Source organism: Ovis canadensis, chromosome 5, assembly GCF_042477335.2.
Source record: "Ovis canadensis isolate MfBH-ARS-UI-01 breed Bighorn chromosome 5, ARS-UI_OviCan_v2, whole genome shotgun sequence".
Lineage (NCBI taxonomy): Eukaryota > Metazoa > Chordata > Mammalia > Artiodactyla > Bovidae > Ovis > Ovis canadensis.
Genome location: NC_091249.1, coordinates 100922098 through 100950013, shown reverse-complemented (window position 1 = coordinate 100950013; position 27916 = coordinate 100922098). Strand labels below are relative to the sequence as shown.

Below are 27916 nucleotides of genomic sequence, written 5' to 3'. Positions count from 1 at the left end.
GCCGGGCTGGGGAACCCTCCAGAGAAAACAGGGCAGCTAAGCCACTGCGGAAGCAGTGTCGGTGACTGTGGGTGGCATTTCTCTGCTGAGTCAGGTCTGTGCCAGCCTTTCCCCAGGCTTTTACTAACACTGCGGATTTTCTGACAAGATGCAAAGCCCAAGTCTTGTGGTTCTTGAAACTCTCCTGTAGTTTTCCCCTTTTCCTTGGGACTTTGGGAAATTTTCACTTAAGAAGATCTCGCTTCTTGCTCTGTCTTCCTAACTGCTGGGAAAAAAATGGGAAGTTTTACTGTCATTCCTTTTACTTTTCCTCCCATCCGGCCTGTAAAGCGACAGTGTTATCAGTATCGTTTTGAAAACAAAGGCAAGGAAAGAGCTTATGTACCCATTTTAAAATAAGTTGTTTTCATAACGCATGAAAGATTTCTCCTTGATCCTATAGCTTTGCCCAGAGAAAAACAATAGTTGTCTCCATAAAGAGCATACATTTCTTTTCTTTTCCCTACCCTCCTCTCCTGAAACGCAGCAAAAATGTCATCTTGTAGTTACCAGACTTGGCATCACTTATCTACTCAAGCAAATTAAAGTGAAGAGCTGAGCGGTTAGATTGTGAATCTAAGTAATATAATATAGGCACCAAAAATTACAAAGCAACCTTTTTTCCTTAAAAACAGAGACATAAATTTCTTGCAAAATATTGTTTTAATAATTGCAGCAAACCTACACTTTATTTACCCAGGTAAATACAGTCAAAATGTTATTGCAAAGGACTTCCTTCCTCATCTTAAAAGTGTAGAGGTCAAAAAAATTAAACCACCTTTCTTTCCTTAGGTTTTCAATAATCTCCCCTTAATTTTAACTGTGTAGCTGCATCCAAAATAAAATATTGATATTATTGAGAGCTTCCCCTCTCTTCAGTGGATAGTACAACAGAACAACAAGGAAAGCATTTTAGTTATTATTCATCAGAAAATGAATTCTATTGCAAATATATCCCTTTATGGGAAAATGAGATTTGTCACGCACTTAATTTCACCTAAGAGTAAGTGTTCAAGAAAAACATAGGCAGACATCCCCAGTGGTCCAGTAGTTAAGAATCTGCCCACCAGTGCAGGGGACACAGGTTCAATCCCTGGCCCTTGAAGACTCCACATGCTGCTGGGCAACTGAGCCTGTGGGCCAAAGCTCCTGAGCCCACGTGCTTCAACTCCTGAAGCCTGTGTCTAGAGCCTGTGTTTCACAACAAGAGAAGCTACTGCAATGAGAAACCCAAGTACCACAGTTAGAGAGAAGCCCCCACTCATGGCAACTAGAGAAAACCGGCATGCACCAAAGAAGACAGCCCAGCCAGAAAGAAAAAGAATAAAAAAAGAAAACATAGGCATAATTTAGGTAGCCTTTATCAAGGGGACAGGTTTGCAGAAGCAGCATCCTGAGATAGCTGCTGCTAAGTCGCTCAGTCGTGTCTGACTCTATGCGACTCCATAGACGGCAGCCCACCAGGGTCCCCCATCCCTGGGATTCTCCAGGCAAGAACACTGGAGTGGGTTGCCATTTCCTTCTCCAGTGCATGAAAGTGAAAAGTGAAAGTGAAGTCGCTCAGTTGTATCCGACTCTTAGCCACCCCATGGACTGCAGCCTACCAGGCTCCTCCATCCATGGGATTTTCCAGGCAAGAGTACTGGAGTGGGGTGCCACTAAGAAAGCTAATTCTGGAGCTTATGCCTGACTGAGCTGGTTAACTTGGTTCTGCCACTAACTCACTTGGTGGACTTCGGCAAGTTCTTGGACCACCTGGCCCTTCTCTTTTCTTCATCTGTAGAATGACAGTCGTGGAAGAGTGGCTGTGAGAATTAAAAAACAGATCCATGCCAAGCTACAGGCTCAGTCCCTGGCACACAGTATATGCTCAATAAATGGTAGGTTTTATTGGTGAGGAACAGATTCAACTAAGGGGAAGGTTAATATTTTGATAGTGTGGGAAGACTGGTTTAATTTCCTCTTCATGCCATAGAAGGGGAAATGTTGTTTTTATAATTACCTAATGAATAATATGGAAGAAACTATTGCACAAATGAAAAATCGGAGTTCACCACTCAACCAACAGACTCACTGAGAAATCATCAGTTACAGAAGTTGAAACACCAAACATAAAAATCAGGTTACAGTACATTTCCAGTGATAATGGCTGAAATTATTAAAACCATCCTGGCTGCAAAAGCAGGCAGCTCCCCCCACGGGGGCCTGGAGCCCAAGGCCACACAGACTGGCCAGAGAAGGCCGTCTGGGGCCAGAGGACGGAGCCGTCTGCAGGGCTGGCAGCTGCCAGGTGGCTTCTCCAAATTAGACAACAGGTGCTGAGCCACTGCCAGGGTTGGGTATCAGGATGAGTCAAAGTGCTGATGGCCCATGATGGAGCTTTATGTTAGATCACGAAGTGCTGAGCCCACACACCGGGAGAGGCCAGCTCACATACCAAGGGATCACTTGACGTGCTCACTTGATTATTTTTTCCCTCTCTCTTTCACAACACCTTCAGCTTGTGTCTTCCACTTATTTTCATGCCCTTCCCTCCCTCTTCTCCCAGGATGTATCAGAATTTTCTGACACCTATTCATACTCACTCATTCTTGTCATTACTTCCATTAAATACTTAACTCTCCGTGCCTTGCTGGTTTTCATTTCTCAATACTGTCTCTCCAGCTTTTGTAGCATCGTGTGAAATCCACGGTAACTGGATACAAAACCTAAGACTGTTACTTACCTGTGTCATATATGACATCATGGGAAATGTGATTTTTATGAACTACAGGTCAGTCCAAGGTTATGGGGACACAGGTTCATATGTAAATAATATTCATAGCATAATAAAAGTGAGTTGAAATGAGTTTGATTTTCATTAATTTAATTTGGCCACATAAATTTACAGCAAGTTTAATTTGCACATAAAATGATAAGGTGGCATCCTATATAGGCTTTTATCAGCCCTTGATAATAATGCTAGACTTTCTAAAACATTTCTCATGAATTATATTTTATTTGTAAATGTTCAGTCCAGAAGAAAAGATCCCAGTTTGCCACAATGAATTGTGTATTAGTTATTTTCAGAATCCATTTGTAGATGCCCTATGGCCTATTTATTTCTAATCATTACCTTCAATTCATAATAGTCTACACTAATGAGAAGGACCCTTCATGTCAAAACCGTTGAATAGCAGGAACTACAGTATGAGTCCAGGAGATAGCAACCCCCAGTAACAAATGAGCCAGGAAACTAGAGGGCACGTCCCTGCAGAAAGTTGGACAAAGGGTCCAACCTCTGAAATGCTACTGGCATTTTTGATGTCTGTTCTGTAGATACTCTGATTATTTTGCTGGCACCACCTGGAAATAATTATATTGTTAGGAAAGCAAAATTTCTAGGTGCCAGGTACTCTGCTTGGTCCTAGGGATTCCCAGAAAACAGACACAGTCCTGCCCTCCCAGAATCCAGTCTTGTGTGGACGCTGAGGTGGGCTTGCAGTGGCCTGGCAGAAAGAACCATGATGGGGCTACCAGGTGGGCGAGTTAAAGAGACTAGAATGGTGTCAGAGGGTTTGCCAGCAGCTCAGCGGTAAAGAATCTGCCTGCAGTGTAGGAGACACAGGAGACATGAGTTCGATACCTGGATCTGAAAGATCCCTTGGAGGAGGGAATGGCAGCCCACTCCAGTATTCTTGCCTGGAGAACCCAATGGACAGAGGAGCATGGTGGGCTACAGTCTAGAGGGTCACAAAGAGACAGACTGAGCACACCGAATGGTATTCGTGTAGCAACTGCCTGAGGATTTTGAAGTGCTTTTATTTTTAAGCACTTTTCATCTACCTGAAGCTCCTTAATTACTGAGAATAACAATTTTACCAAACTTTCTTCCATCAGACACCTACCCAGGGTAATTGAATGTAAAATCCACCACTTATCACCAATCCACGTATTCGGTTTGTGGTAATGACATAACAGCTGTAGAAGATGAATAGATTAGACGCTTCCCTTCCCCACAAGTACTTTTTAATGTGGTGAGAGAGATAAGAGGTATAAACCAAAATAAACTCGTGCGGAAAACAAAGGAAGGGGCTTGGAAAGTGTGCTGCTGTGCACTGGGAGGTTTGGTCTGCGGGATTTGCTTCATGCCTGCTGTGCGTGCGGGTGGAGATTTGTCCCCTGACCATTTGACAGCATCCTGTAAACCTAACATTCAGTGAAACCAAGTCTGCTTGGAAACATATAAGGAGCCTTTAAACTTCCTGCGTCTTGACTGCCAGCCACCAGTGCCGGTCATTCACTTGGGAATACACCCTGCTTTCCCGGCCGCACACTGGGACTAACAAGTCCCATGGCGTTCTCCCACCACTGGTTTAAGCAGCCCAGTCCCTGGCCAGTGACCATCCCATCCGTTATATTTTGGGCACTCTCTGTTAAGCAGAAAGTATATCAACCCAGGAAAAGATTAATACTGCGTTAACCAAGATCCAGCGGATTCTACGTTGAAAAAGGCAAGTCATAAGAGTAAGGCTAGAGACCAAGGTTGCTAGCCTTGGACAGACCTCACACACATTACTATTGTTGAAAGGAGAGCAAGAAGGGTCAGTTTTAAAGGAAATGGAAGTGGAAAACTTGGATCCTCAATAGCTTTTGCTTAATCTTTCTGAAAGTGAAAGTGTTAGTCACTCAGTCATGTCCAACTCTTTGCAACCCCATAGACTGCAACCCGGCAGACTCCTCTGTCCATGGAATTCTCCAGGCAAGAATACTGGAGTCGGTAGCCATTCTCTTCTCCAGAATGAGACCCAGGGATGAACCAGGTCTTCTGCATTGCAGGCAGATTCTTTACCATCTGAGCCACCAGGGAAGCCCAGTCTTTCTGAACCTTCTTATTGTAAGTGACCAGGCTCTCCTTTGAGGTATTCTCATATATGACCCCCATCCAGAAGAGCTAATGAATTTCTTGAAACTTTGTGCTGTCTACCACACGAGTTGGTCGGTAGAAAAGAAAAGCTTTCAAGAGGCACTTCCTGTCTATAAGAATCTTACAGTGTAGAAAATGAAATAAAACAAAAATAAAGACAAGAACATTAGAAAATAAATATTAGTTACAGAGTTCTGAGGAAGCATAAAAGAGAGACATATTAATTCCATTAACCCTGTAGTTCATGATTCTTCCCTTTTATAATTTAAATTCATGTATGGCGTTAGAGAGAGTGGTTGGTAGGGATGAAAGCAGCTCACGCCCTGAACACAGACCTCACAGCTGCTGCTTGTGTGTTTTTAGATCCCATTGTGATTCCATCTTAAATAAGAACCTCTGGCGCTGCAGCCTTGGATTCTGTTATTCTTTTAACGACAATATTTACTGGGTGTTATCCATGTGCTGGGCACATTCAAGTTGCTGTGGATACAGAGGTTAAAAAAAAAGTTTCTGCTCTCATGGAGGTTTGTTCTAACACACTGAGACTCGCCCCTTGCCTGGCAGTCACAGTTGCTGGGCCTCGTGTGTTACAGTCCCTGTAACGCTCTTCCTCATTTTGTCAAGTCAGACCAGTACATGTCTTGAGCCACGAGTGCTAACACAGTAATTAATACTAGTCTCTCGGATGGCATACCACCGATCCAGGCAAAACTCTCAGAGTTAGCACTCAGATTCTTCTTCCCAGGGTATGCTGGCTGGGAAGGTGGAGTGTAAGAGACCCTTTTCTAGCGTGGCTGTCCAAACTCTATAGAATAACCAAAATCAAAACTTTTCAATTGAGAGGTTTCAGTAGAGAATGGCTTATTGTCACTCACTGGAGATATTGGGAAGAGAGAGAAATTAATTAGGAAAGTAAGTTTGAATGTCAGGTATCATAGGAAGAAGGTAAGGATATCATCAATAAATAAAATCTATATTCACAATCCAGAATTGGTACTTGAAAATCTCTCTCCCCGCAATTTAATAAGTTGAGGAATAGAAGAAAAAAAACCAAACAAACAGTATTTTCAGTGATATCCCAGACTGAAAAGTCTGTTATTGGTGAGTGTTGGGCCAGCCTGTGACCGAAGACATGGCAACTGTTAATACAGCAGTGAGATTGAATGGCAAAGAGAGGGTTTCCCCATCTGACCAAGGGCCAGCCCAACAGAGAGTGGGGCAGGGCCAAGCCCACTGGAGCACTTTCCTCTCTGCAGCCTGGCAGAGGCTCAGGGTGCGAGGGTGATGCGAGGGAAAGAAGCAACATCACCCTTCATCTGGGAGTGCCTGACTGTCTCAAAAGTGAGGTTTGGCTGCCTCAGGTACCATTCTTAGGTGTGATCAAAATCGTCAGAACTTGAGTCGATCAGATGTCAACCTCAAGTCACTTTATCTTGCGTTATTTTGTGTTGCCTTTTATGTGTTCCAGAACTTTCTGCTTTTCTGATAAGCTAGTGCTAAACTGTAGATCCCAACTGCCGACGATTCTTCAGCTTACTTCAGATGCAGTGCCTTGTTTCTGAGGGGAAGCAGAGAAGGGAGTGCACAAAAGCACCTCTCGCAGTACCTTTGGTTCCCACTGCATTTGTGTCCCGTTGGTGGTGACTTAAAGCACCAACAGCCGGAAGACGCAAGAGCGTCTTTTGTGAAAAGGAGCAGCCCGTGATGCTTCGGACTCAGCAGTTCTAACCACAAAAGAGCCTCAGCCCTTCGGGTCCCATTTACAGTATTTTATGTTGCTTCCACTGTTCCCTCTGATTCCCACAGGATGTGCTGTGCTACAGTCGTGAAGTAATTACAGAGATTGCTTTAACTGACCAGAACTCGTGCACCTTGAATTTTGACTTACTTGATCTTATTAAATAAATAACACCGTCACCTTAGGAGACCACCCAACTCATTTCAGTTAGTCTGTCACCGTTAGAAAGGATGACCGTCAAGTTTGTTTGCTTATTCATTCATCCGATGAACAGTTGCTGAGAACATACATTGACCCCACATATATTAATCAGACCCTCTGTCAGGCATCAGAAATACTCAGCCCTAACAGACTCAGTATCAAGTAGTGAGGCCAATGTGGCAAAAGAGATTATAATCTGAAACACCACGTATTATAGGAAAATACAAAAAATTTAGGGTCTTAGGGGCTTTCTTGAAGTTTAGTCACTCAGTCCTGTCCGACTCTTCATGACCCCACGGACTGCAGAACACCAGCCTTCCCTGTCCTTCACTATCTCCTGGAGTTGGCTCAAATTCATGTCCATTGAGTCAGTGATGCCATCCAAGCATCTCATCCTCTGTCGTCCCCTTCTCCTGCCCTCATTCTTTCCCAGCATCAAGTCTTTTCCAATGAGTGAGCTCTTCACATGAGGTGGCCAAAGTATTGGAGCTTCAGCATCAGTCCTTCCAATGAATATTCAGGGTTGATTTCCTTTAGGATTGACCTGTTTGATCCCCTTGCTGCCCAAGGGACTAGAGGTACAGAGATGGGAATCTCTAAGTGCCTGGGAGAACTAGGAAGAAGCCTCACAGAGCATGGGATGCCTTAGGCAGTAGATGTCCTGAGATGACTGTGGTTTGTGTAGCAGAGGGGAGGAGTGAACAAGGCTATTCCAGACAAGAATGAATGACACATATCAAAACAGTATTATTAAGAGGCCTACCCAGCTTGGGAAATGTTGAGAAGTTCCCCCTTGGCAAAACCCGGAGGGCTGGGGGAGGAGAGAGGAGATAGTGCTGGAGAGGCAGGCGGAGGGTTTGCAGTGAAAACTCGTAGGTCAGGCTGGTGGGAACTGCCATGGTGTATGAGAACAGGTAGACTTGCCTGGTAATAAGACCTTGCCAAAAGAAGGAAAAATGATTGACCAGAAAGTGGGTCAGGCAACAAACAGTCTCAGGATGGCGGACCAAGTAGAAAAAAAAAAAAAAAAAAGATAGTTGAGTCAAGAGATGGTGGAATCTAGGGTGATTTCAGGGTCTCCAGCTTGAACATGGAGAAGGCAATGGCACCTCACTGCAGTACTCTTGCCTGGAAAATTCCATGGACGGAGGAGCCTGGTGGGCTGTAGTCCATGGGGCCGCAAAGAGTCAGACACGACTGAGCGACTTCCCTTTCACTTTTCACTTTCATGCATTGGAGAAGGAAATGGCAACCCACTCCAGTGTTCTTGCCTGGAGAATTCCAGGGATGGGGGACCCTGGTGGGCTTCCATCTATGGGGTCGCACAGAGTCGGACACGACTGAAGCGACTTAGCAGCAGCAACAGCAGCTTGAACGTTATAGGAGCTGCCATGGTTTATAAGAACAGGTAGACTTGCCTTGTAATCAGACCTTGCCAAAAGAAGGAAAAATGATTGACCAGAAAGTGGGTCAGGGAACAGACAGATTCAGGATAGGAGACCAAATAGAAAAAAACAACGATAGCTGAGGCAAGAGATGGTGGAATCTAGGGTGATCTGGGTCTCCAGCTTGAACAACTAAGTGTGGTGTTTCCTAGGAAAGGAAAGTCGGGAGGGGGATGGATAAAAGGAGATGTTGGAAGCAAAAATGTAAGTGGAAAAATACATGATGTAGCGGAGAGCATGGGAACTCTACAGAAATGAGGAAGTATGATGACTAAGTACAGTCCTGAGCTGACTGATAAATAAGGCAGTGAAGACTACTCCCATTTCAAATGACTAATCACGCCTTGGCCCAACTTGAATAAAAAGGCATTTACTAGATAAGAGCCTACAGAGAAACAAAAATAATGATTTGACCTTACTGTCGTTACTCAAGATAATATATACATCTTCTTTTGTTAAAATAAGTCATTAATGGTTTATAAATGATGCTTCAACATGTTATTTTTAAAGAATCAATGCCCCCAGTATCTGCTTTTATGCCCCTGTAACCTATTTGCAAGTAAAATGCCATAGTCCAAAAAGGTTAGTAGATGAGTTGCATTCATATTTCATACTTTCGAAAATCCTGCTTCCTGATCTTTGTGCCTGTGCTCTTCTCTGCTCTTTCTCAACCTTTGTTTAATTTATAATTCTGCCGTATCTTTTCCTTCCTTATTTAAGAAATCACTAGCATCCTCCATTTTTCAAACTCACCTACAGTTTGATCCTTTGTATTTCAGCTTTTTTATTTTATATTCCAGCCTTTATTTTCTAAACTTGCTTTATAAGAGATTATTAGGATTAACTGCACACTTTAGCATGCATTTTAGTCACTGTATATTAAAATGTTCCCAGTTTCATATTTCACTTCAGATCGCTCCTGGATTCAGATGTCAGGAGACATTTCCTGCCAAACTTCCTCATCTCCATCGTGTTCTAGGCCAGCCTCCTGACCCATGCCTAGCCAGGTTCCAAAGGAGTTGTGGTGGAAGAGACGTTCATTAGAAACTTGAAACCACTGATCAATCCTGAGGAAGCCTGAATCATTTGGCCCTAGAATCACCCTGATTTTCCATGAATCCTCCAGGCTAAGATTGGCCCAGAGTAAGACCGATGTCAAAGCCGGCGAGGACATGGAGCAGCGTCCAGGAATGGGGAAGAGATGAACTTGGCCCAAGAATTTTGAAACATGCTCACTTCAGATTTATAGTATCTGACTCACATTCCCAGAAGTTCGCTGTTCTTTAAGCTTTCTGCTTTTCCTTTTCTAACCTTATACATGCTGCCTAAAATACAACTCCCTTGTTTCTTCTCGTGCGCTGAATTCTGTGCCCCTTTTTCTCTCCTATTCATTTCATCACTGAGATTACGTACTTATGGCTTTTTGCCCTTAAAGATTTCACAAATACTTCGTTTTTCTGATGTTCCATATGTAGACCAATACACCACACTGTAAGTGTTTAATGATATAAATCTCCTCGTGACTTATAACCAGTTTCATTCCTCGTACAAATTATGCCTGTACTGCATTGCTTTCTAAGTTAAAAGCAGACCATTTCAGAAAATAGTCACTTCATAACAGTTACTTGGAAAGACTGAAATAATAACTGAGTTTTAACAGTGTGAAATAATAATATAAAATGTGAAGAAAGAAACTGCAGCTGCAAAAATCCTGCACTGAGCATGTCAACACCTTTTCCTGTTCTGTCCATCCATCCATCCAGTCTGTCAATGCTGCAAACATTTATTAAGCTTCTACACGGCAGACCTTGTGCTAAGTCCTAGTGTTACAAGATGACTAGTAAATGATCCCTGACCTCCAGGAGTTCACTCTAGCGAAGAAAAACATGTAAATAAAACATATAAACAGATTGTCTTAGTCTCATATTCAGAAAAAGCATCCTTGCGTCCAGAGGACCATAGACAACGCCTGACATGATGGCACTTGGTAATATGTGTCAGGAGGTCCAGATCCCCCTACCGTCTTTACCTTCAGCCAGCACAGTAGCCTCTGTCCAGCCATGAAACCTCTGCACACATTAACACTGAAGTGGAAATATGTGTTCTGTTCATTCTGCGAGCATTTATTGAGCACCTCCAGAGTATCAGACTGTTCTATATTGCAACTTCCAAAGTAAATAAAGAAAGGTGCTATAATGACTGAGCAATTTAGCAATAGAGACAAACACATAAATAATAACTTGTGATAAAAGCGCATAGAAAAAAATGTATACAATAAATGAGTGCATGAATTAGGGAGAAATTAATTCAGCCCCAGTGATCAGAGAAGTCTACAGAGAGGACAAGATTGTGTCAGCTCTGCCTTGGAGGAGGACTGTCTGCATCCAGGAAGCAAATACTCCTTGGGGACATTCCAGTTGGTGAGCCCAGCTGAGCCAAGACAAGAAATGTGAAAGGCCAGTGTTTATACAGCATTATCCTCCCTTCTAGAAGGCATGAGAAAGGGCCAGGGAGCCCTTGGTCAGCATTAGAGTATCAGTACGAGGAACTATCACCCTCGAAATATTTATATGAAATCATTTGTGGCCACTAGGAGAAGTGGGTGGATGTTTCTTTATGTTTTGTACATTAAAAATCTTCATATCTTCAATTTTTACTTCCACTATTTAAAGATGGAAAAGTATTCAGTGAAAAAAATTTCCAGTCCGATGTTAAGATTATCTTTTGAGGGAAGGAATAAAAGCAAAAACAATGAAATACCCCATCTCTCCCCAGCCTTTCCCCAGTAGGCGTTAATATCTGGTTAGAATCAGCATTAATAACCTAGAGAAATGCACTGTTATTAAGGTTTATATTTTTGATTTTTCATGAAAATTTTTACCACAAATGGATAATTTGGGGTAAAATTTAATTTTTTCCTACTCTATACTAGCTATGATTTGCTTGTCTAATTAAAGTCTACCTACCGATTGTACTGAATTCACAGTATTTTAATGTGCCTTTTCATTTCTATATTAAGAACAAAGAAGAACTATGGAACAAGGAGCGAGAGTAGAGACAATGCTTACAGTTTTGATTATTAAAACCTGTGGAGGAATTTCTTGGCACTTGATCTTCCCCCAGCCTAAGTGATTTGTGCTGCTGCTGCTAAGTCGCTTCAGTCGTGTCCGACTCTGTGCGACCCCATAGACAGCAGCCCACTAGGCTCCCCCGTTCCTGGGATTCTCCAGGCAAGAACACTGGAGTGGGTTGCCATTTCCTTCTCCAATACATGAAAGTGAAAAGCGAAAGTGAAGTCGCTGAGTCGTGTCCGACTCTTAGCGACCCCATGGACTACACAGCCTACCAGGCTCCTCCGTCCATGGAATTTTCCAGGCAAGAGTACTGCAGTGGGGTGCCATTGCCTTCTCCAAGTGATTTGTGCTAGAAATCACCAAAAAACAGAGTATTATAGGTTGAGTCAGAGCTTTTTGGTTTGAATTTGTATTGCCTACTTCTCTTAAAAAAAAAAAAAACAAGTGCACAAAACAGTATCTGGCATATGGAAGGTTCTCAGGAATTATTCACTGAATGTTTTTTAAATGACGTGAGTCACAGAGCACAGTCCTTAGGGCAGCATCCACTCCACGGATACTGAAGGGCCTGGAAGTAGCAGGGTCATAAGCATTAGCACCAGGGTGGAAGGGTTATTCGTGAACCACACTCAGAAACTTCATTGGTGGGCAGTCTCCATTTCAACGGCACCTCCTGTGCCTGTGTGGACTCACTGCTTTCTAAAGATTTTTCAGCTTGTGAAGAGCAGACGCTTGTCTTCATAAAACTGTGACAGACAAGCACAAAAATGATTTACTATCAGAGAAACGGAAGCTATTTTTCCGAAGTTGATGTGTTTTTTTTTCCTTGACTATTGTGTGAACAAGACATTCACTGAACTAATGGTAACCATTCCTGTGTGTGTTCTTGACACATCAACCCTTTGAAGGGTAAAGTTAGCTGTGCAAGCAAGGATGATTGTTTGAATTTCAGCAACAATTAATAACTTGGGAGGTTTAGGGTTTTTAACAAGGAGATGTGAAATTTCTGCTCTGAAATGGGGAGGCACAGAAAAAGAAAGATGATGGAAATACGCATTCTTGAGGACTAAGACTGCAGACGTGGAAAGAAATTGAATGATGGGAAGCTTTTAATCTGTGATGGTGGGTCTCTGACAAAAGCTGAATTTTACTTAAATAGCATCAACATAAAATATACTGTTTGCATATAATAAAAAAAGCCAATAGTTTAGTTATTTCTTTTCTACTAACAAGAAATAATTAAGAAAGGGGAGCCAGTTTTAACCACTGTATACAAAGGAATATTTCTAGTTGATAATATAATGCCTAAGATAAGACATGAGAGCTCCATGTGGCATTCTTTTTCATTTATATTCCTTTCAGTAATGACATAGAATCTGGTCATACATAAAGACATACATCTCTTTCATTAGAATTGTTGAAGCACCTGTCAGCTATCCCCGTCAGCTTTATGTATTTCAAGTTTTCCCAGCGAACAAATGTAAGAATGCAGGGTCCATATGTCCACCTATCTGGGAGGGGAGAGTCCACGTGGTTTTGCATTACCTGTCTGCACATTGTTTGGAGTGTATCACCTTCTGTCAATCTGATTACTTCTCTTAAGAAAAGGCTTTTCTCAGCTCACTGCATGACAGTCACTGCCTGGTGAAAACATCCCAGAAGCCTGTGCAGTCACTTGACCTACCCCACAGTGTCACCCTCACATGGAAGGCTGACTCCAGATTTACAGAGTTCTCTGAGGGAAGTTTCTTCAGATGTGTAGCCAGAGATGCTGGTGGTTTCAGTAGATACCTTGCCTTCTCTTGACATACGGAATAAATCTTTTCAAAACATAGCCAAGAGACACTAACAATATATACTAATACATACAGGACTTCTAGCCCCTGTGAAAGAATAATGATATAAGCGCCTGCCTTACCTGACCAGTCGCGTTTATAAAAGATCAGAGATGCTTTCAAAGGCCAGCAACAGAAATTTTGATCTTCCTAGAAAAAGACGATAAGGAATAATGCTTATTTATCCATTTAGTAATCCCTTTAGTTAATAGCAACTATTTATTACTACGATAATAACAGATTTGGCTGAATCTAATAGCAGCTTTTTTGTGATCATTAAGCAGCTGTCGATTTTTGATATAATAAGGATAAGACTACTCTTAAGGTTTCACATTCAAACTATGGTAAAGTTTGTGCCATTCCTTCCATTTTCAGAGCTTTATAATTCCACTGTAATCATTTGTTCTTGGCAGAAATGTGTTTTACAAGCTCTCAGCCGAGAATAATATTTTTGAACAATTTTTTCAACGTTCTGGTTATGTGGTTATGGGAATTTGGAACTCAATATTAATATGGTCTTGGGTTTTGTGTTTGTATATCTCAAAATGCACTTTTTTTTAAAATAACACAATTTAACTTGAAATAAGACTGTAAGTGCTTTTAAATGGTAGAGACAAACCTGAAAATGAATAGATACTTGTATATGTATAACTAAATCACTTTACTGTACACCTGAAACTAACATACCATTACAAATAAAATATAAAATTTTAAAAATAAAAAGTAAATGGTAGAGATATTTTGTTACTTTAATAGTGGTGATATTCATTGTAGGACGAGATAGTCAGATACAAGAAACATTTACAGGGAGCAAAGGAACCGCTGTTTCTGTCTTAATCCCATCACTTCCATTTCCTATGTGACTTCATGCCACTTGTTTTTTTAATTCTTCAGGTATAAAGGAGCTATTGATCTAATTCATTTTTTAATCTATAAACTGAGAAGTGTTTTGTTGAACAACAAGCATTCCCACTTGGTCTAAAATTTGACATCTAAGACGTATCAATATTTTAGCCATATTTTTATACTTTAATATTTCCCACAGCCTAATTTTTAAAAATTCTACCTAGTATTTTCAGTGTCCAGTCCACTGCTGTAGCTCTGTGTAAGTGGGAGAGATCTATTCCACAGCTCTCACTTTACACTTCACAAGTGTGGGAAAGCCTCAGCGAGGCATGGTGGCCCCTTGGTGCCCTGTCAGGAGGCATTGGGGGGTCGTCATGCTGGGCTCTGCTGGCCTGAGACCTGGCATCAGGTTTCCTTAAAATCTTCACGGAAGATTTGTGAGAGATAATGAGTTAATGTTTGTGGAGATCTTTCAATAAAGTGTAATTGATGTTTGAATTTTCATAAACCAAATAGAATATCTACCCCGGAAAGCTTTGTAAGAATATTTAGCACACATGTACGTGCCAGATGGATTGTAATGACAGTTGATAGGCCTCTCCTAACCCTTGCGTTCTGTTGTCAAAAATCTGCACATCAAAACAACTATAGTTTTCACAAGAAGATTTGTTGGGTAAAAGATTTGGGTGTACATGGAAAATTCTACCATCTAGATAAGACTACAGATTAATGTTATAAAAGATAAGATTTTAGGGGTTTATATAAGAATATTCCTAACATGCCTTAGAGATATATCAGTAGATAAATTTTTTTAAAAATCAGATAATATGTACTTGATCTTACATATTTTTTCTGCATAAGAGAATTTTTATGAAAAATCCATGGAGTGTGATGCAAGACACTCAGAAATTATTCTTAAAAGCTCAAGGGCATGTAAAGATCAAAGTGGAACCACATCATAATACAAATAGTCATCACAGGGAAGCATGTTTTTGCAATTGAGATAATGCCAATGAAAGAGTTTAAAATATAGGAAGTTAAGTTAGCAAATGAGGTTATTATTCTAATATATTGTGACATCCTCAATGGTATTATTGTAGGAACCCTCTGAAAGTACTTATTCTGGGTAAAAACTGATAGCTGTAGATCCATGATAGGGGGACAGGTGGCCCCACCAATTATAAATTCCCCAAGATTGTAAATGTACATTTTATCATCATGTGTCAAAATATTCATTTTAATATTCAAACATTTTACCACATAATAAGCTATAACCATATGTTTGTTATATTATATCACTGTAACATTAATAAATATTTACAGAGCCGCAGTGTATCATAGATGTATTCAAAATGGTAGCTCTCAGTTTGATTTTAAGTGAATATCTTTATTGCCTCAAACTAATTTTTAAAGCACTACATTTGTATTACACATCAATAAGAGCCAAGGAGTTTAAATTTTTAAGACTAACACCCCCTTTTTAACTCATGTTGTTTTATTTATTTTCCCCAATTGCATGAATTAAAAATGGAGTGTTATCTCAGTTTTGAATTCCTTAGCTTGATGTCGCAGCTCTTGCTCTATTTGTATGTGAATTTGATCTTTAATAAAGATGAGCTCTGCTGAACTTTCCATGAATGAGAGGCACTTAGGTACACAGCTCTTTAGAAACGATTTGGTAGTACTGGAAAAATTCAGAGAAGTTGCTAGTCTGTTAACAGTGTACATGGCAAGCTGTGTGATTGATTAATCAGAAGTTTTATAATCTCTAAAAACGTAACTCTCTCTGTAAATTCGGATTGTGTCCAATTAAGTTGACAACCATCAATTTTTTAAAAAGAAAAGTGAAAACTCAGGACTCCTGCCTCATACTTTTCCTGTTATAGCGTTATATGAGTATTTATCCTTCTGTGACAGCTGAGACTAGAGCAGACGTACATTCAGGAGGTTGGAGACGAGGCACTGAGTTTTCACTTTGGTGTGTCAGGAGGCAGTCGCAGGGTGATCCTCCTGAGCTGCAGCAGGAGGAGCTTGTGCTAGTTTGGTAGTTCTTGGCTTGGTTGCCTCTCCGCAGTGTTCCTTGACTTCCTTACTTAGCTCATGATAATGAAACCCTAGGGCTTCCCCGGTGGCTCAGATGGTAAAAAATCTGCCTGCAATGCAGGAGACCTGAGTTTGATCCCTGGGTCAGGAAGATCCTCTGCCACCCACTCCAGTATTCTTGCCTGGAAAATCCCACGGAGAGTGAAGCCTGGCGGGCTACGGTCCACGGGGTCGCAAAGAGTTGGACACGACTGAGCGACTAACACACACTTCTTCCTTCCTAATGAAGCTCTCTGCTCAGCTGTGTCGACTTTTCTTTCAGCCTCTGTTCAGGCAGACAACTTCTCAGTATTATCCCTTTTAGTACAAATTTTCACATACAGAACTCTAACCAGAGTAAATGAAGGGATTCTCCTTTTGATCACAGTGTCTAAACATTCTTAATGGGTTCTTCGGGAGAATGTTAGCTGAATTCTCTTACCGCCTTTCGCTGTCAAGTGCGTATCCAAAGGTGGAGTGCAGGACGCTTTTAGTGCCAATCATTATGTTCAACTCCAACCGGGGATCTCTTTCCACCATTTCTGCTTTTGTCAAGATCACATTTTCAGAAATCATTGTGTAATGCCCTAACTTCTGATTTTTCTGTGGGAAAATAGTGTTGCAATTTGCCCCCTTGTATTCTTCTGTGATTGTCTCTCCCTAGATATTGGAAGCACGTATGCATTCCAAATCATGGAACTTCGACCCTCATCCCATCTTTTGTTCGTTGAATTTGGTTTCAGAAGGAATATTTCCCTTTTACTTTTTCTTCTTGAGTAGTAATGAGTGCGCTGTTGAAATGACTCACTTTTCTCTCTACAGTTTCTTTACCCTCATGTAATATAGCCCATGTAATAACCTAAAATACTGGCAAGCTTGAACGTCTATGACACCCCTGAATGTCTTTTACAGCCTTTGTCTAGGTTTGAACTTTCCAAATTATGTATTTCAGACGTTGAGAAAGAAGGGCCTTAATGGCTGTGACAGCCCAGATCCTGATGCAGACGATTCAGTAGGTCACAGCCCTGAGTCTGAGGACAAGTACAGGAAAATTAACGAAGATATTGATCTAATGATCAGCAGGCAAAGATTGTGTGTAAGTACTCAAAACACCCTTCATTTTTTTTACTCTTGATATTTCTCTGAACCTGGCAGGCCTTGAACAAGAAAGAGAACAAAGGCTGTGAAAGCCCCGACCCCGACTCCTCTTATGCACTCACCCCACGCACTGAAGAAAAATACAAAAAAATTAATGAAGAATTTGATAATATGATCAAGAGCCATAAAATTCCTGTAAGTACCAAAGGTAGATGGCTGGTCTGCTGATAACTGCTGCAGTAACATCCCTTAACCCTTTCAGTGAGGGCTTTCTCTCAGCAACGCTGCAAAGGCAAACCCAGAAAATAGCCATCTCATTCCAAGGGCCGTTCACTTGGAAAGCAAACCCTCAGGGTTGCTGAAGTTATGTCATCGAAACGATGTGCCATTCAGAAGTTCATTCGGAGGTAGCAAGTTCACTGGAGGAAGAGAAAGATCTTCGTGACCCACCCAGAATTTACACAATCTCTTAAACACACAGTCCACACCAATCACCAGGCATTCGCGAATATGAGAGTCTCCTTCTGAACGAGGATTGACTATAAAATAGATATATTTTAACTGAGATGAGATACACGGGTGAGACGGCCATTCTCTCGCGTAAACTGCCGCTCATCAGCTCATCACCCAAGTAAACGCTTGTTCCTGAGTGAAGCTTCCACCCTCTCCCTAAACATGAAACTCAGCAGCAGCACTGAAGGGTTAAAGCTAATGCTCGCTGCAGGGAAGCAGAGTGCATGGCCGCCTAACGGTAAGATTTCAACATGTTTGTGTGCTGGGGTGATGTTACAGCTTTATCAGAATATTCGCTTTGCCTACATCAACATTTTCCATGCTTTAACATTTGGCTAAATTTTGTCTTAACCAAGTCAAAAAATTCCTAACAATCAATCATATGCCTTGCCAGATATTTAAGAGAAATAACTCTGCATGTATTATTTTGTTTGCCCACATATTATAGAGGGGGAAAGTACATACCTTTTATTCTGTCATCAATCACGTGATGTTCATTTTGTGACATAAAGTGTTACAACTTGAGGTTCACATACTTTCTGAATAATGAATGTTCGTGTCTGAACCTTCGCTGTATACAGGCTCCTCAGTAGGTAGTTAATTCCTTTCTCAAAAAAGTACACTTTCTCTAAGTTAGGGAAACATCTGAAACCTGAGGATTGAGAGAGACTGTAGTGAAAACAGGCCTCAGCAATTACAAGTGCAGATATCTGAGGACAAAAGCTCCAGGCCAAACCCACAATGACACTCACAAGATAAATGAATGCTTTACACATAGTAGGTGCATGATCAGATCGTGTTGGATTATACTGAACCCTTAAAACTTCTTTATAAAATGTATGCTTGTTAAACTTCATGTCCTCATAAAGAGATATCTGCTGCTTTTGTTAAATGAAATAATGTCCACAGGAAATCTTTTGTTGAATCAGAATTATTAATTCTCTCTATCATGAAGGAAAGCTAACTGCTGTAAACTCTTAAAGGTTTCATAAGACCGAGTACCACATACAGCATTTCCACAGTGGGTGTTTGGTCAAATGAAACATTTCCTATCAGAGGCAGCAATGCATACTTGCTGCAGCCAGAATTCTTAAGTGAAATCTCCTAGGATTTTATTGCCCAGCAGAAGGAAAGAAGGAGCTCCTTTGGGCCAAGTTTTAGTTCCTATGGCCTGAGTTTCTCTCACTATATAATACCCTAGTTGAGAGCTGCTGGGCGCGTTTGTGAATGTTAAGATTTTAAGGTGAAGCACATTAGGTGTCTCAGGAGGAATGCCCGGCACGGTGAGGAAAGGGGCATGTGTGTAGAACTGGCAGTCACTCTCCGTGTGTGTGTGGAGCTTTAACCCCCAGAGATCTGGGAGGATGCCCATGTTTGCACATTGGATCATTTCCCCTGTGCTCTAGGGGGAAAGAGGTGTAATGCATACCTGGGTTCCCTCACCATATTTCATCCTGTCGTGCAAAGAGTTCAAAATCAGGATACATGATTTCTTAAGAGGTGCAGTGGCGTGCGGCAGGGGATGGAAAACCACATTAGAGCTCACAGGCAGAGCTGTGAGAAGGAGCCATACAGCTCCAGGCTGTGCCTCCAAGGCCCCGCTTCTTTAGTAAGTGCTTCAGTCTCCACGATGAAAAGCCCAGTTTTCGCACATCGCGTTTAGTTGCTGGAAGTAAATTTTGTTGAAAGTTTCCACAGCTGCTAAAACATTTACAGCAGGGCAAGGACACTCTGCCCTTTGTATGGAGAGAGTGTCTCTGCCTCTCTAAAAACATTACAAGGGTGTTTTTCTATTCCAGAGACCCAGGTTGAAGAGTTTTCCCTTCTCAAATCGAGAATTTAATATCGCAGTCACCTGTTGGTACCATCTCATTTTTGCCCATATTCCTCAATGACATGAAATCATTCATGGCTGATTTGGAATCCTGTCGACCAGCATTTCCTCGTGTGGGGTTTGCCACGGTTCATGCTGGGCTTCACAGCGAGAAAAAAAAACAGCTCCATTTGAGGAACCAGGAATTAGGAAATGGGCTGAAGGGAGGAGAGGGCAAGTGCAAGACTGGTTGAGAGGGACCAGGAAGGGAGGAAGTGGAAATGGGAGAGTGTGGATGTGTTTTCTTCAAATAATGAACTGTGAAGAGTGAGAAAGAAGACTGTAACTAGGATCAAGGAGGGGGTAGAAAAAGTACTTGAGGTGACTTATATGCCGAGGAGGAACACTTAAAGAAGGAAAAGATTGGACGTGTAGATAAAATGAGGATAAAATGGTGAAGCTTCTCAAGGAGGGGGGATGGGCTGGGAGCCAGAAGGATTCGCAGATGTAGTCAGAGTAGCAGCCGGGAGAGGGAAGTTGAGAGGTTGGCCACCTGATGACCTCTGTTTTTATACTGAATTCAGCTTCCGTAGCTTCGAGGTGGGGAAGCAGGTGCTTGAGAGAGGACCATGGGAATGCCCATGGGTGCAGACATTGTAAGGAGCTGCAGGCAGAGGGGGTGGCGAGCACCGGCCACAGTCGTGGGGCAGCCTGGAAGGGGTTTGGATACCAGCAAGCAAGGTCACTGGGCTTCCCTGGTGGTTCAGTGGGTAAAGAATCCGCCTTCAATGCAGGAGACTGGGGTTCGATCCCTGGGTCAGGAAGATCCCCTGGAGGAGGGCATGGCAACCCATTCCAGTATTCTTGCCTGGAGAATCCCATGGACAGAGGATCCTGGCGGTCTGCAGTCCATGGGGTATAGTCCAGGGGTTCACCAAGAGTCAGACACGACTGAAGCAACAGCATACACACCCACCAAGTGTAGTCACTAGTCATCAGCATTGTGTGATTCCTTTCTCTGCTAGTTCTCAGCAGGCTGGTCCTGATTGTTCATAAGTGAGAGTGTCAGCTGTGGCCCCAAAAAAGAATTCTGTTCAGTCATTCCCATTAAATGAAAAAAAGGCCTATTAACTAAAAAGATTTTATTAAAAATATTTTATTGGACTTTTCCTTGCGGTAAGTTTGGGAAATCATGGGTTTTGGATTAAGAGTTCAGATACCTTTCTGACCGCAGTGACTCACTTTAGTAACCATGATCCATTTGTTCAGGGATATAAACTAAAAACGTTTTAGCTCTCATGCCTGTATCCCTAAAGCCAGGGCCCGCAGCGTGGGTGTGTGACCTGTACAGTTGCACGGGGCCCTGCTCCCCTGGTCCACGCCTGCTAAAGTGCTGCACTGTCCCCATCTTGAAATTCTTAGCAATTTTTTAAAGGGCCCCACATTTTCATTTTGCCCAGAGCCCTGCAAATTATACAGCCAGTCCTACTTATATCATCTTATTTAATCACCCAGAATTCTCTCTTCTTTCCTTTCTTGGGGGATTCTAAAATTTGGAGCCTGCCCCTGAAATCTTTGCAAGTTTGGAGTCTTTAATGACTTCTTGGCTCTCATTGTTTGACAAAAAATTTTTAAATTTAGATGCTGTTTTTTTGTTTTGGCTGTGCTGGCTCATCCTAGCGGCACACAGGATATTTAGTTATGGCGGGTGGGCTCTGCTTCACTGATCAGGGATCAGACCTGGGCCCCCTGCACTGGGAGTGTGGAGTCCTAGCCACCAGACCCCCAGGGAAGTACCTAGATGCTTTCAATTTTCTTAATTTTGAAAAGTTGAAAAGGAAAATAAAAAATGCCAATTTCTTGTAAACATGGGTGCATTGTTATAACCATTTCCTAAAGCATCTAGAGTTGATGGGTCTCTTTTCTGGATACAGCTGCTTCAGGTCCCACATAGGATCAAGGGAGATTAAATGACTTGCGTGCTTAAGTTGCAGTTTATTACACTACCTGGAACTAAGATTTCTGATATAAAGGCTGATGTTCTTTCTGGTTCTCTGAGACAGCTTCTCATGGTGTTCAAATTTAAGCTTATAATGTGATTTCAAAATTATTTAGCCAGTTCCTGATGCAGATAAGGAAACAAAGCAAAAGCTGAACTGCAATGGATGTTACCATGTTTTATGAATTGTGAATTTTTGACGTATGCTTGACTTCCTGAAAGATGACACTAGTGATAAAGAACCCACCTGCCAATGCAGGAATCATAAGAGATGCGGGTTCGATCCCTAGGTTTGGAATGATGCCCTGGAGGAAGGCATGGCAACCCACTCCAGTATTCTTGCTGGAGAATCCCATGGACAGAGGAGCTTGGTGGGCTACAGTCCATGGAGTCACAAAGAGTTGGACACAACTGAATCAACTTAGCATTCATGCATGCTAATATCAGAATTATATCTGACTTCTGTCTAGCCAATCACAAGAGAGTTTTATAATAACTCTTATCAAATTGTTTATAGCCCAGAATCCTGGAAACTGAATGATTTGGGGATGATGGTCAGAGGTAGAAAGGAGTAGAGAGACTTAGCAAATCGGTTAGTAGAGTGGTTCAGAATTCATTAATTGATTATTAACCATCCACTCTATTTTGGATATGCAAATAATCACGGGGTGGGGGAAGGTATTGGCTTTGTTCTCTACTGAGACACAGTCAATATTCTGCAGAATATTCAGGGGAGAAGTAGTCTTATAGTGGGGTCCGTAGGTATCCAGTTAAACATTTATAAGTAGTAATAGTGAATACAGAGTAAAACATTTTTAAGCAAAAGAGAGCTTTAAAATATGAAATCTGAGTAAATTTGAACAAGAGGACTCTTTAAGGTGTATTTTTTCCCAAGCCCTCATCCCACCCTGGCATCAGTAGGCATAAGCACACACCCTAAGATGGTGTTCAGCCTTGTCCCATAAGAACCCGTTTAGTCTGTTATGTTCCTGGTTCATAAATAATAAGCTTCTCACATGCAGCCCATACTCACTTCACAGTATGATTTCTGACCAAAATATTTTATTTCTATCCAAAAATGTATACTGTGTTGCACAGTCATTTAGTAGCAAAACCAACAGGCCCAGTTACTTGTTACATGACCTTGGATCACTTACTTAATCTCACCAATTTGAAAAAGAAGGTTTATATCTGTAGCGAAGGGGTGTTGGAAGCTTCAATCATGTTGTGTATATAATTTATGGTATAGTGCCTGCTCAATAAATAATACACAGTAAGTTGTTGTAACCTTACTTTTACATTCATATAGTATCTTCCTAAAAATTCTTTGAACGAAAATATTCAATTAATACAACAAAAAGTGGGCTAGGCTATGTATTACCTCGTAGCAAAAGAGCTTTAGCATCTGATGAAAGGGGACATTAAGTGGCCATTGTCTTAATTGATCTTATAAAAGAACAGAAAGCATCAGGAGATGGGTGGGAACAGGAACAGGATTAGGGTGGGCTTCCTTGAGAAGACTAGCTTTTTTTAAATTTTATTTTATTCAAGGGTAGTTAATTTACAATGTTGTGCTAACTTCTGCTGCACAGGAGAGTGACTCAGTTATATATCTATTCTTTTTCATATTCTTTTCCATTATGGTTTATCACAGGATGTTGAATGTAGTTGCCCATGCTATAGAGTGAACCTTGTTGTTTATCCATCATATATATGATTTTTTTGCATCAGCTAATCCCAGACTCCCAATTCTTCCCTCCCCTTTCCTCTCTCCCCCTTGGCAACCACAAGTCTGTTCTTGATGGAAAAGACCAGATTTGAGCAGAAATTTGAAGAAAGTGATGGAGTTAACCAGAGAAATAAGACAAGAATGAGGGAGGTGAGAAGAGGATGGCAGGAAATCAGTAATGGAGCCGGGAGAAAACTGAAATTGGGACCCTGTGGAACATTGGGAGATGTTGGGCTTTGCTCCAACTAGGATGAGAGTTCACACAAGGTTTGGAATAGAGAAGGGCCATCACTTGATTTATGCTTCTAAAGGATCTGTCTGATTGCAGGGTTGAAAATAAAAGGGAGGGCAAGGATAGAAGCAGGTAACTATGAGCAGGTGACTGCAGTGATCAAGGCAAGAGATGGTGGTGCTAGAATCAGCCACTGGAAGGTGAGAGGTGGTTGGAGGTTATATGTGGAAGTTAAGCCAATAGTGTTTCCAGGTAGACTGAAAGTGGGGTATGGGAGAAAGAGAAGATTCAGGGGTGACTCCAGAACTTTATTCTGTGCAAAGGAAAGCATTGAGCTGCCATCAGCTGAAGATGGGAAGAGCTAGACTGGGGCTAGTTTTGAGATGCTTATCAGACACTTAAATAGAAATATTGAGAGTGTAGCTGAATATGCAAGTTTGGAATCAGGAGAGAAATCCAAGCTAGAACTAGAAAAAGGACCATGGTACTCTTTCATGCGAGTTTCCCAGGTAATGCTAGCAATAGGGTTCTATCCCTGGGTCAGAAGGACCCCCTGGAGGAGGGCATGGTAACCCACTCCAGTATTCTTGCCTGGAAAATCCCATGGACAGAAGAGCCTGGGAGACTATGGTCCATCAGGTCATGGAGACTCATACACGACTGAGCACGCACTCTTACATTCTCAGAGCAGGGAGAAGAGGATGAACCAGAAACCAAAGCTGAGAAGGAGCAGCTATCGAAATAGGAGGGAAAGTCCGGGGTTGTGGAAGCGGAGGAAGTTTATCAAGAAGCAGTGATCAACTGCGTCCCTGTTGAGAACTAAGAAGTTACCGTTGGATTTAGCAATCTGAAGGTTATTCATGACAATGACAAGAGCATTTTTAGTGAAGTGGTGAGGAGAACTTTTTTTAATGGAGTGAGTTGAGAGAAAGCAGTGTGCCAGATTTCCAATCCAGGTCACAAGAGCAGAACTGTCACTGGTGACATGATTTTCCAAAGTTCCCTACCAAACAAAGTGGAACATTCCCTTGCCATACACAGTAATTGCATTTCTGGGAATTTCAGTGCATTAAAAAAAAAAAATCTGTGTTTCAGTGTATTAAAAATACCTTGTGTTTGCAGAACAAAGTTAGTTCTGACTCAGATGATTATTAAAAAGGTTTTTCATACACATGAATGTCCAGTGGAGCATTTGAAGGTGGGATGGGATAAGAGACAATTCTTTGTTGTGTACAACTGCCCCACATATAATAGGATATACAGCATACCATATCGGGGTTTCCCTGGTAACTCAGTCAGTTAAGAATCTGGCTGCAGGGCAGGAGACCTGGGTTCCATCCCAGGGTCAGGAAGATCCCTTGGAGAAGGAAATGGCAACCCCCTCCAGTATTCTTGCCTGGAAAATCCCATGGACAGAGAAGCCTGGCGGGCTACAGTCCATGGGGTCGCAAGAGTCGGACACAACTGAGCAACTAAACCATCACCACAGCATATCTACCAACCCGGAAAATACCAGCTCAATCATTGACACCCACAAGTGTCCAGAATGCCCCCCAAGGAGATAGTCCAGCTGCAGAGTGTACCACAATTCTAGATCGAGAGTTACTACTGTGGATCTAGTGGGAAACAGATGGCAAACTCAGAAGGGTAATGGAAGAGAATTTAGTAAAGGGTCTATTTACAGACGAGTAGAGATCAGGCATGCTGCAGTCCATGGGGTCGCAAGGAGTCGGACACGACTTGAGCGACTGAACCGAACTGAGCGATCAGGTAAATTCAAGAAACAGTGAAGTACATTAGGGCTTCCAACCTGGAAGCTATTACCGTAGGTAGGTCTGAACGAGCAAGAGGAGGGAGAATTTATCAGAGCACAGTAAGATCTATGTCACTGGAAAGAGGACCAAAAAGGGGGTGTGCTGTTCACTAGGGGAAGGCAGCCTCTGCCATCCCCTGGCCCAGCAAGAGGGGAAACATATCCAGACTTCTCTTCTCTGACTCTCTGTACTTCTGCTGGTGCCTTCATTGGCCCAGGTGGAGCCAGACGGCCAGGGGAATGTGCTGGGTGCAGTCTGGTACATCAGCCTCCTGGGCCCAGGGCAGTGGAGAGGAGGTCGGGGGTAAATGGAGAAGTCCTGGAAGGTTACTTTGTTTTCTCAAGTATGCTAGAGTAATTCTTATTTGGCCTTTTAATAAGGGAATGCAGTATTTTATTAACTCTATAGACATTTATTTTACAGCATACACTAATATTTTTTGGTTGTCTAAAGGCTTTGGGAGTCAGGGAACATAATCATTCTTTGATGTCTTATCAAACATTCACATTCAATCATATCATGGTGTTTATCCAAAATTATTTTTGTTACCCTGTTTATTACAGATAAAGCTTAATAAAATCTGTCTTAATATAACACTTTTAAACTTTTATTTCCCCAAAATCAATGAAGGATCAAAGACATGTAAATGAAAAGAGTTAATGACACATTCGTTTTTTTCTGTATTGCCATGTCCAGATCAGGGAAGAAAAGAAAAATAGGAAAAGTAAAGAATAAGAGAGCAGAAGCAGAGAAAGGGGACAGTGTTGTAATTATCACCAGGATAAACAGAGAACTGCTGCAGAGCACGTGTGATGCAGGCCAGCCGATCAATGAGAAATAAAAAGAAAAAAAATGTGATGTTAGGATTACAGAAAAAAAATAGTAAAAAGAGAAAACTTTGAGCCACAGGCACATATGCATTTAAATTTGTACAGTGGGTTATTAGAGACTCCCTGAGGGAATCTTCTATGTAAACCCTAATAGTACATACTAGATCCACACATATACACATACACATATATATCCATTTTATATTAAGAATGCTTCATACTCTGACACCATGAGTCCTCTGGCAATATATTCAAACAGGATTTTCATTTATAATGTTAGAAGAAAAAAGGAGGAGGAGAGTATATTTCAACTATGATTATCTAGCAAATGCAAGCAGAAAAATAAGCATGTGTGGGTTATATTGCCAACGTAATACCAAAAAATCAATAATTGGGGCCTGAATTACTCTAATTAGACATCCACACAGGTCGCTAAATGTTTGCAACTTTCTTGTTGGAGATATAGGTCTTGCCATTTGTCAATGTCAGTATATCCCAAAAGGTGAAGTATGATGTATATTCTGAACTATCATTTTAAAATATGAATTATTGAGTGATACATGCTCTGTTGAACCCTGTGTCTTAAAATGTCGATTATCTTTAGAGTTACTTTCAAAAGACAGACTTTTAAATATAATAATTAAAATGTATATGCTATTCACATGCCCGGAGATGATTTTATATCATTAAACTTCTGCATAAATATGCTTCAATAAGCAATTAAACCAAAGGCTCAGTGTGCATTTTAATCCCTTTTCTCTGTAAAGTCATCACAGTCTTGTACCTTTGATCTTGCAGTCATTTCTGGCACCAGATTCAGATATCAGAAATGAACAATTACCACTTAATAGAATGGAATTCAAAGACAATGGAGTCTAATGAAATGGGGCATTGTTTTAAACAAAAGTGAAACGTTTTCTAATAGTTGCAGAGAAACAGTTCTAAGCACATTAAAGAAATCAGTTTATGATCTGAACATCTTGAGAGCTCTTCTTAATGATCTTCTAGACACCAAGCAGTTTGGAATTTGAAACTTTTCTTGGAAAAGTAAGGCTCTCTGTACTGGGCTGTGTTTCTCTTCGTTTCTCTTACCCATGCTTGTTTTTCTTGCTCCTACAGGCTGTTCCACCTCCCAACTTTGAGATGCCAGTCTCCATCCCAGTGTCCAGCCACAACAGTTTGGTATACAGCAACCCCGTCAGCTCACTGGGAAACCCCAACCTTTTGCCACTGGCCCACCCTTCTCTGCAGAGGAATAGTATGTCTCCTGGTGTAACACATCGACCTCCAAGTGCAGGTAACACAGGTACGTCCTCGTAATAACGCGACAGTGGCAAATCATTGGAAGGAGCTACCCTTGGCAAAGAAGGCTGTTTTACCTACAAGACATTGAGCGTTCCAGCTTTCCATTTGTTACGTCCCTTCATCTCTTAATACCCATCCCCATCTAGGTCTTCCGAATGATAAAAACCCAGCCCTGTTAGCCTGTCTTTCAAAATCTTACATAATCTGCAGTTTATATATTTAGCCTATCACTCATCTCCTCAGGTGGCTATATTTTAACCGCATACTTTCTCAAAGAGAACGCCAAAAATCCTATCTCCATGCTTTTGTTTCTCCTCTCCTCTGCCTAAAATGCCATTTTCCCTCTTACTTCTAGCCAGATACCTTTCCCATGAGATTTTTTCCCCTGTGTCCCTTGATTGCATTTATCTCCTTGAG

The 27916-nt window shown here is 41.6% G+C and overlaps 1 protein-coding gene across 25 annotated transcripts in view; it reads left to right on the top strand.

Moving 5' to 3' along the window:
• The window catches only part of MEF2C (myocyte enhancer factor 2C), a 178280-nt gene that overhangs the window by 116123 nt on the left and 34241 nt on the right, over positions 1-27916 (top strand). For 8 of the 25 annotated variants that reach the window (XM_069590079.1, XM_069590080.1, XM_069590071.1 and 5 more), the window contains 2 exons: positions 17119-17262; positions 27314-27500. In XM_069590079.1, coding sequence (XP_069446180.1) covers positions 17119-17262; positions 27314-27500 — 331 coding nt within the window. Of the gene's footprint in view, positions 1-17118; positions 17263-17321; positions 17460-27313; positions 27501-27916 lie in introns of all 25 variants that reach the window. The other 17 variants (XM_069590084.1, XM_069590075.1, XM_069590083.1 and 14 more) reach the window with 3 other exon arrangements.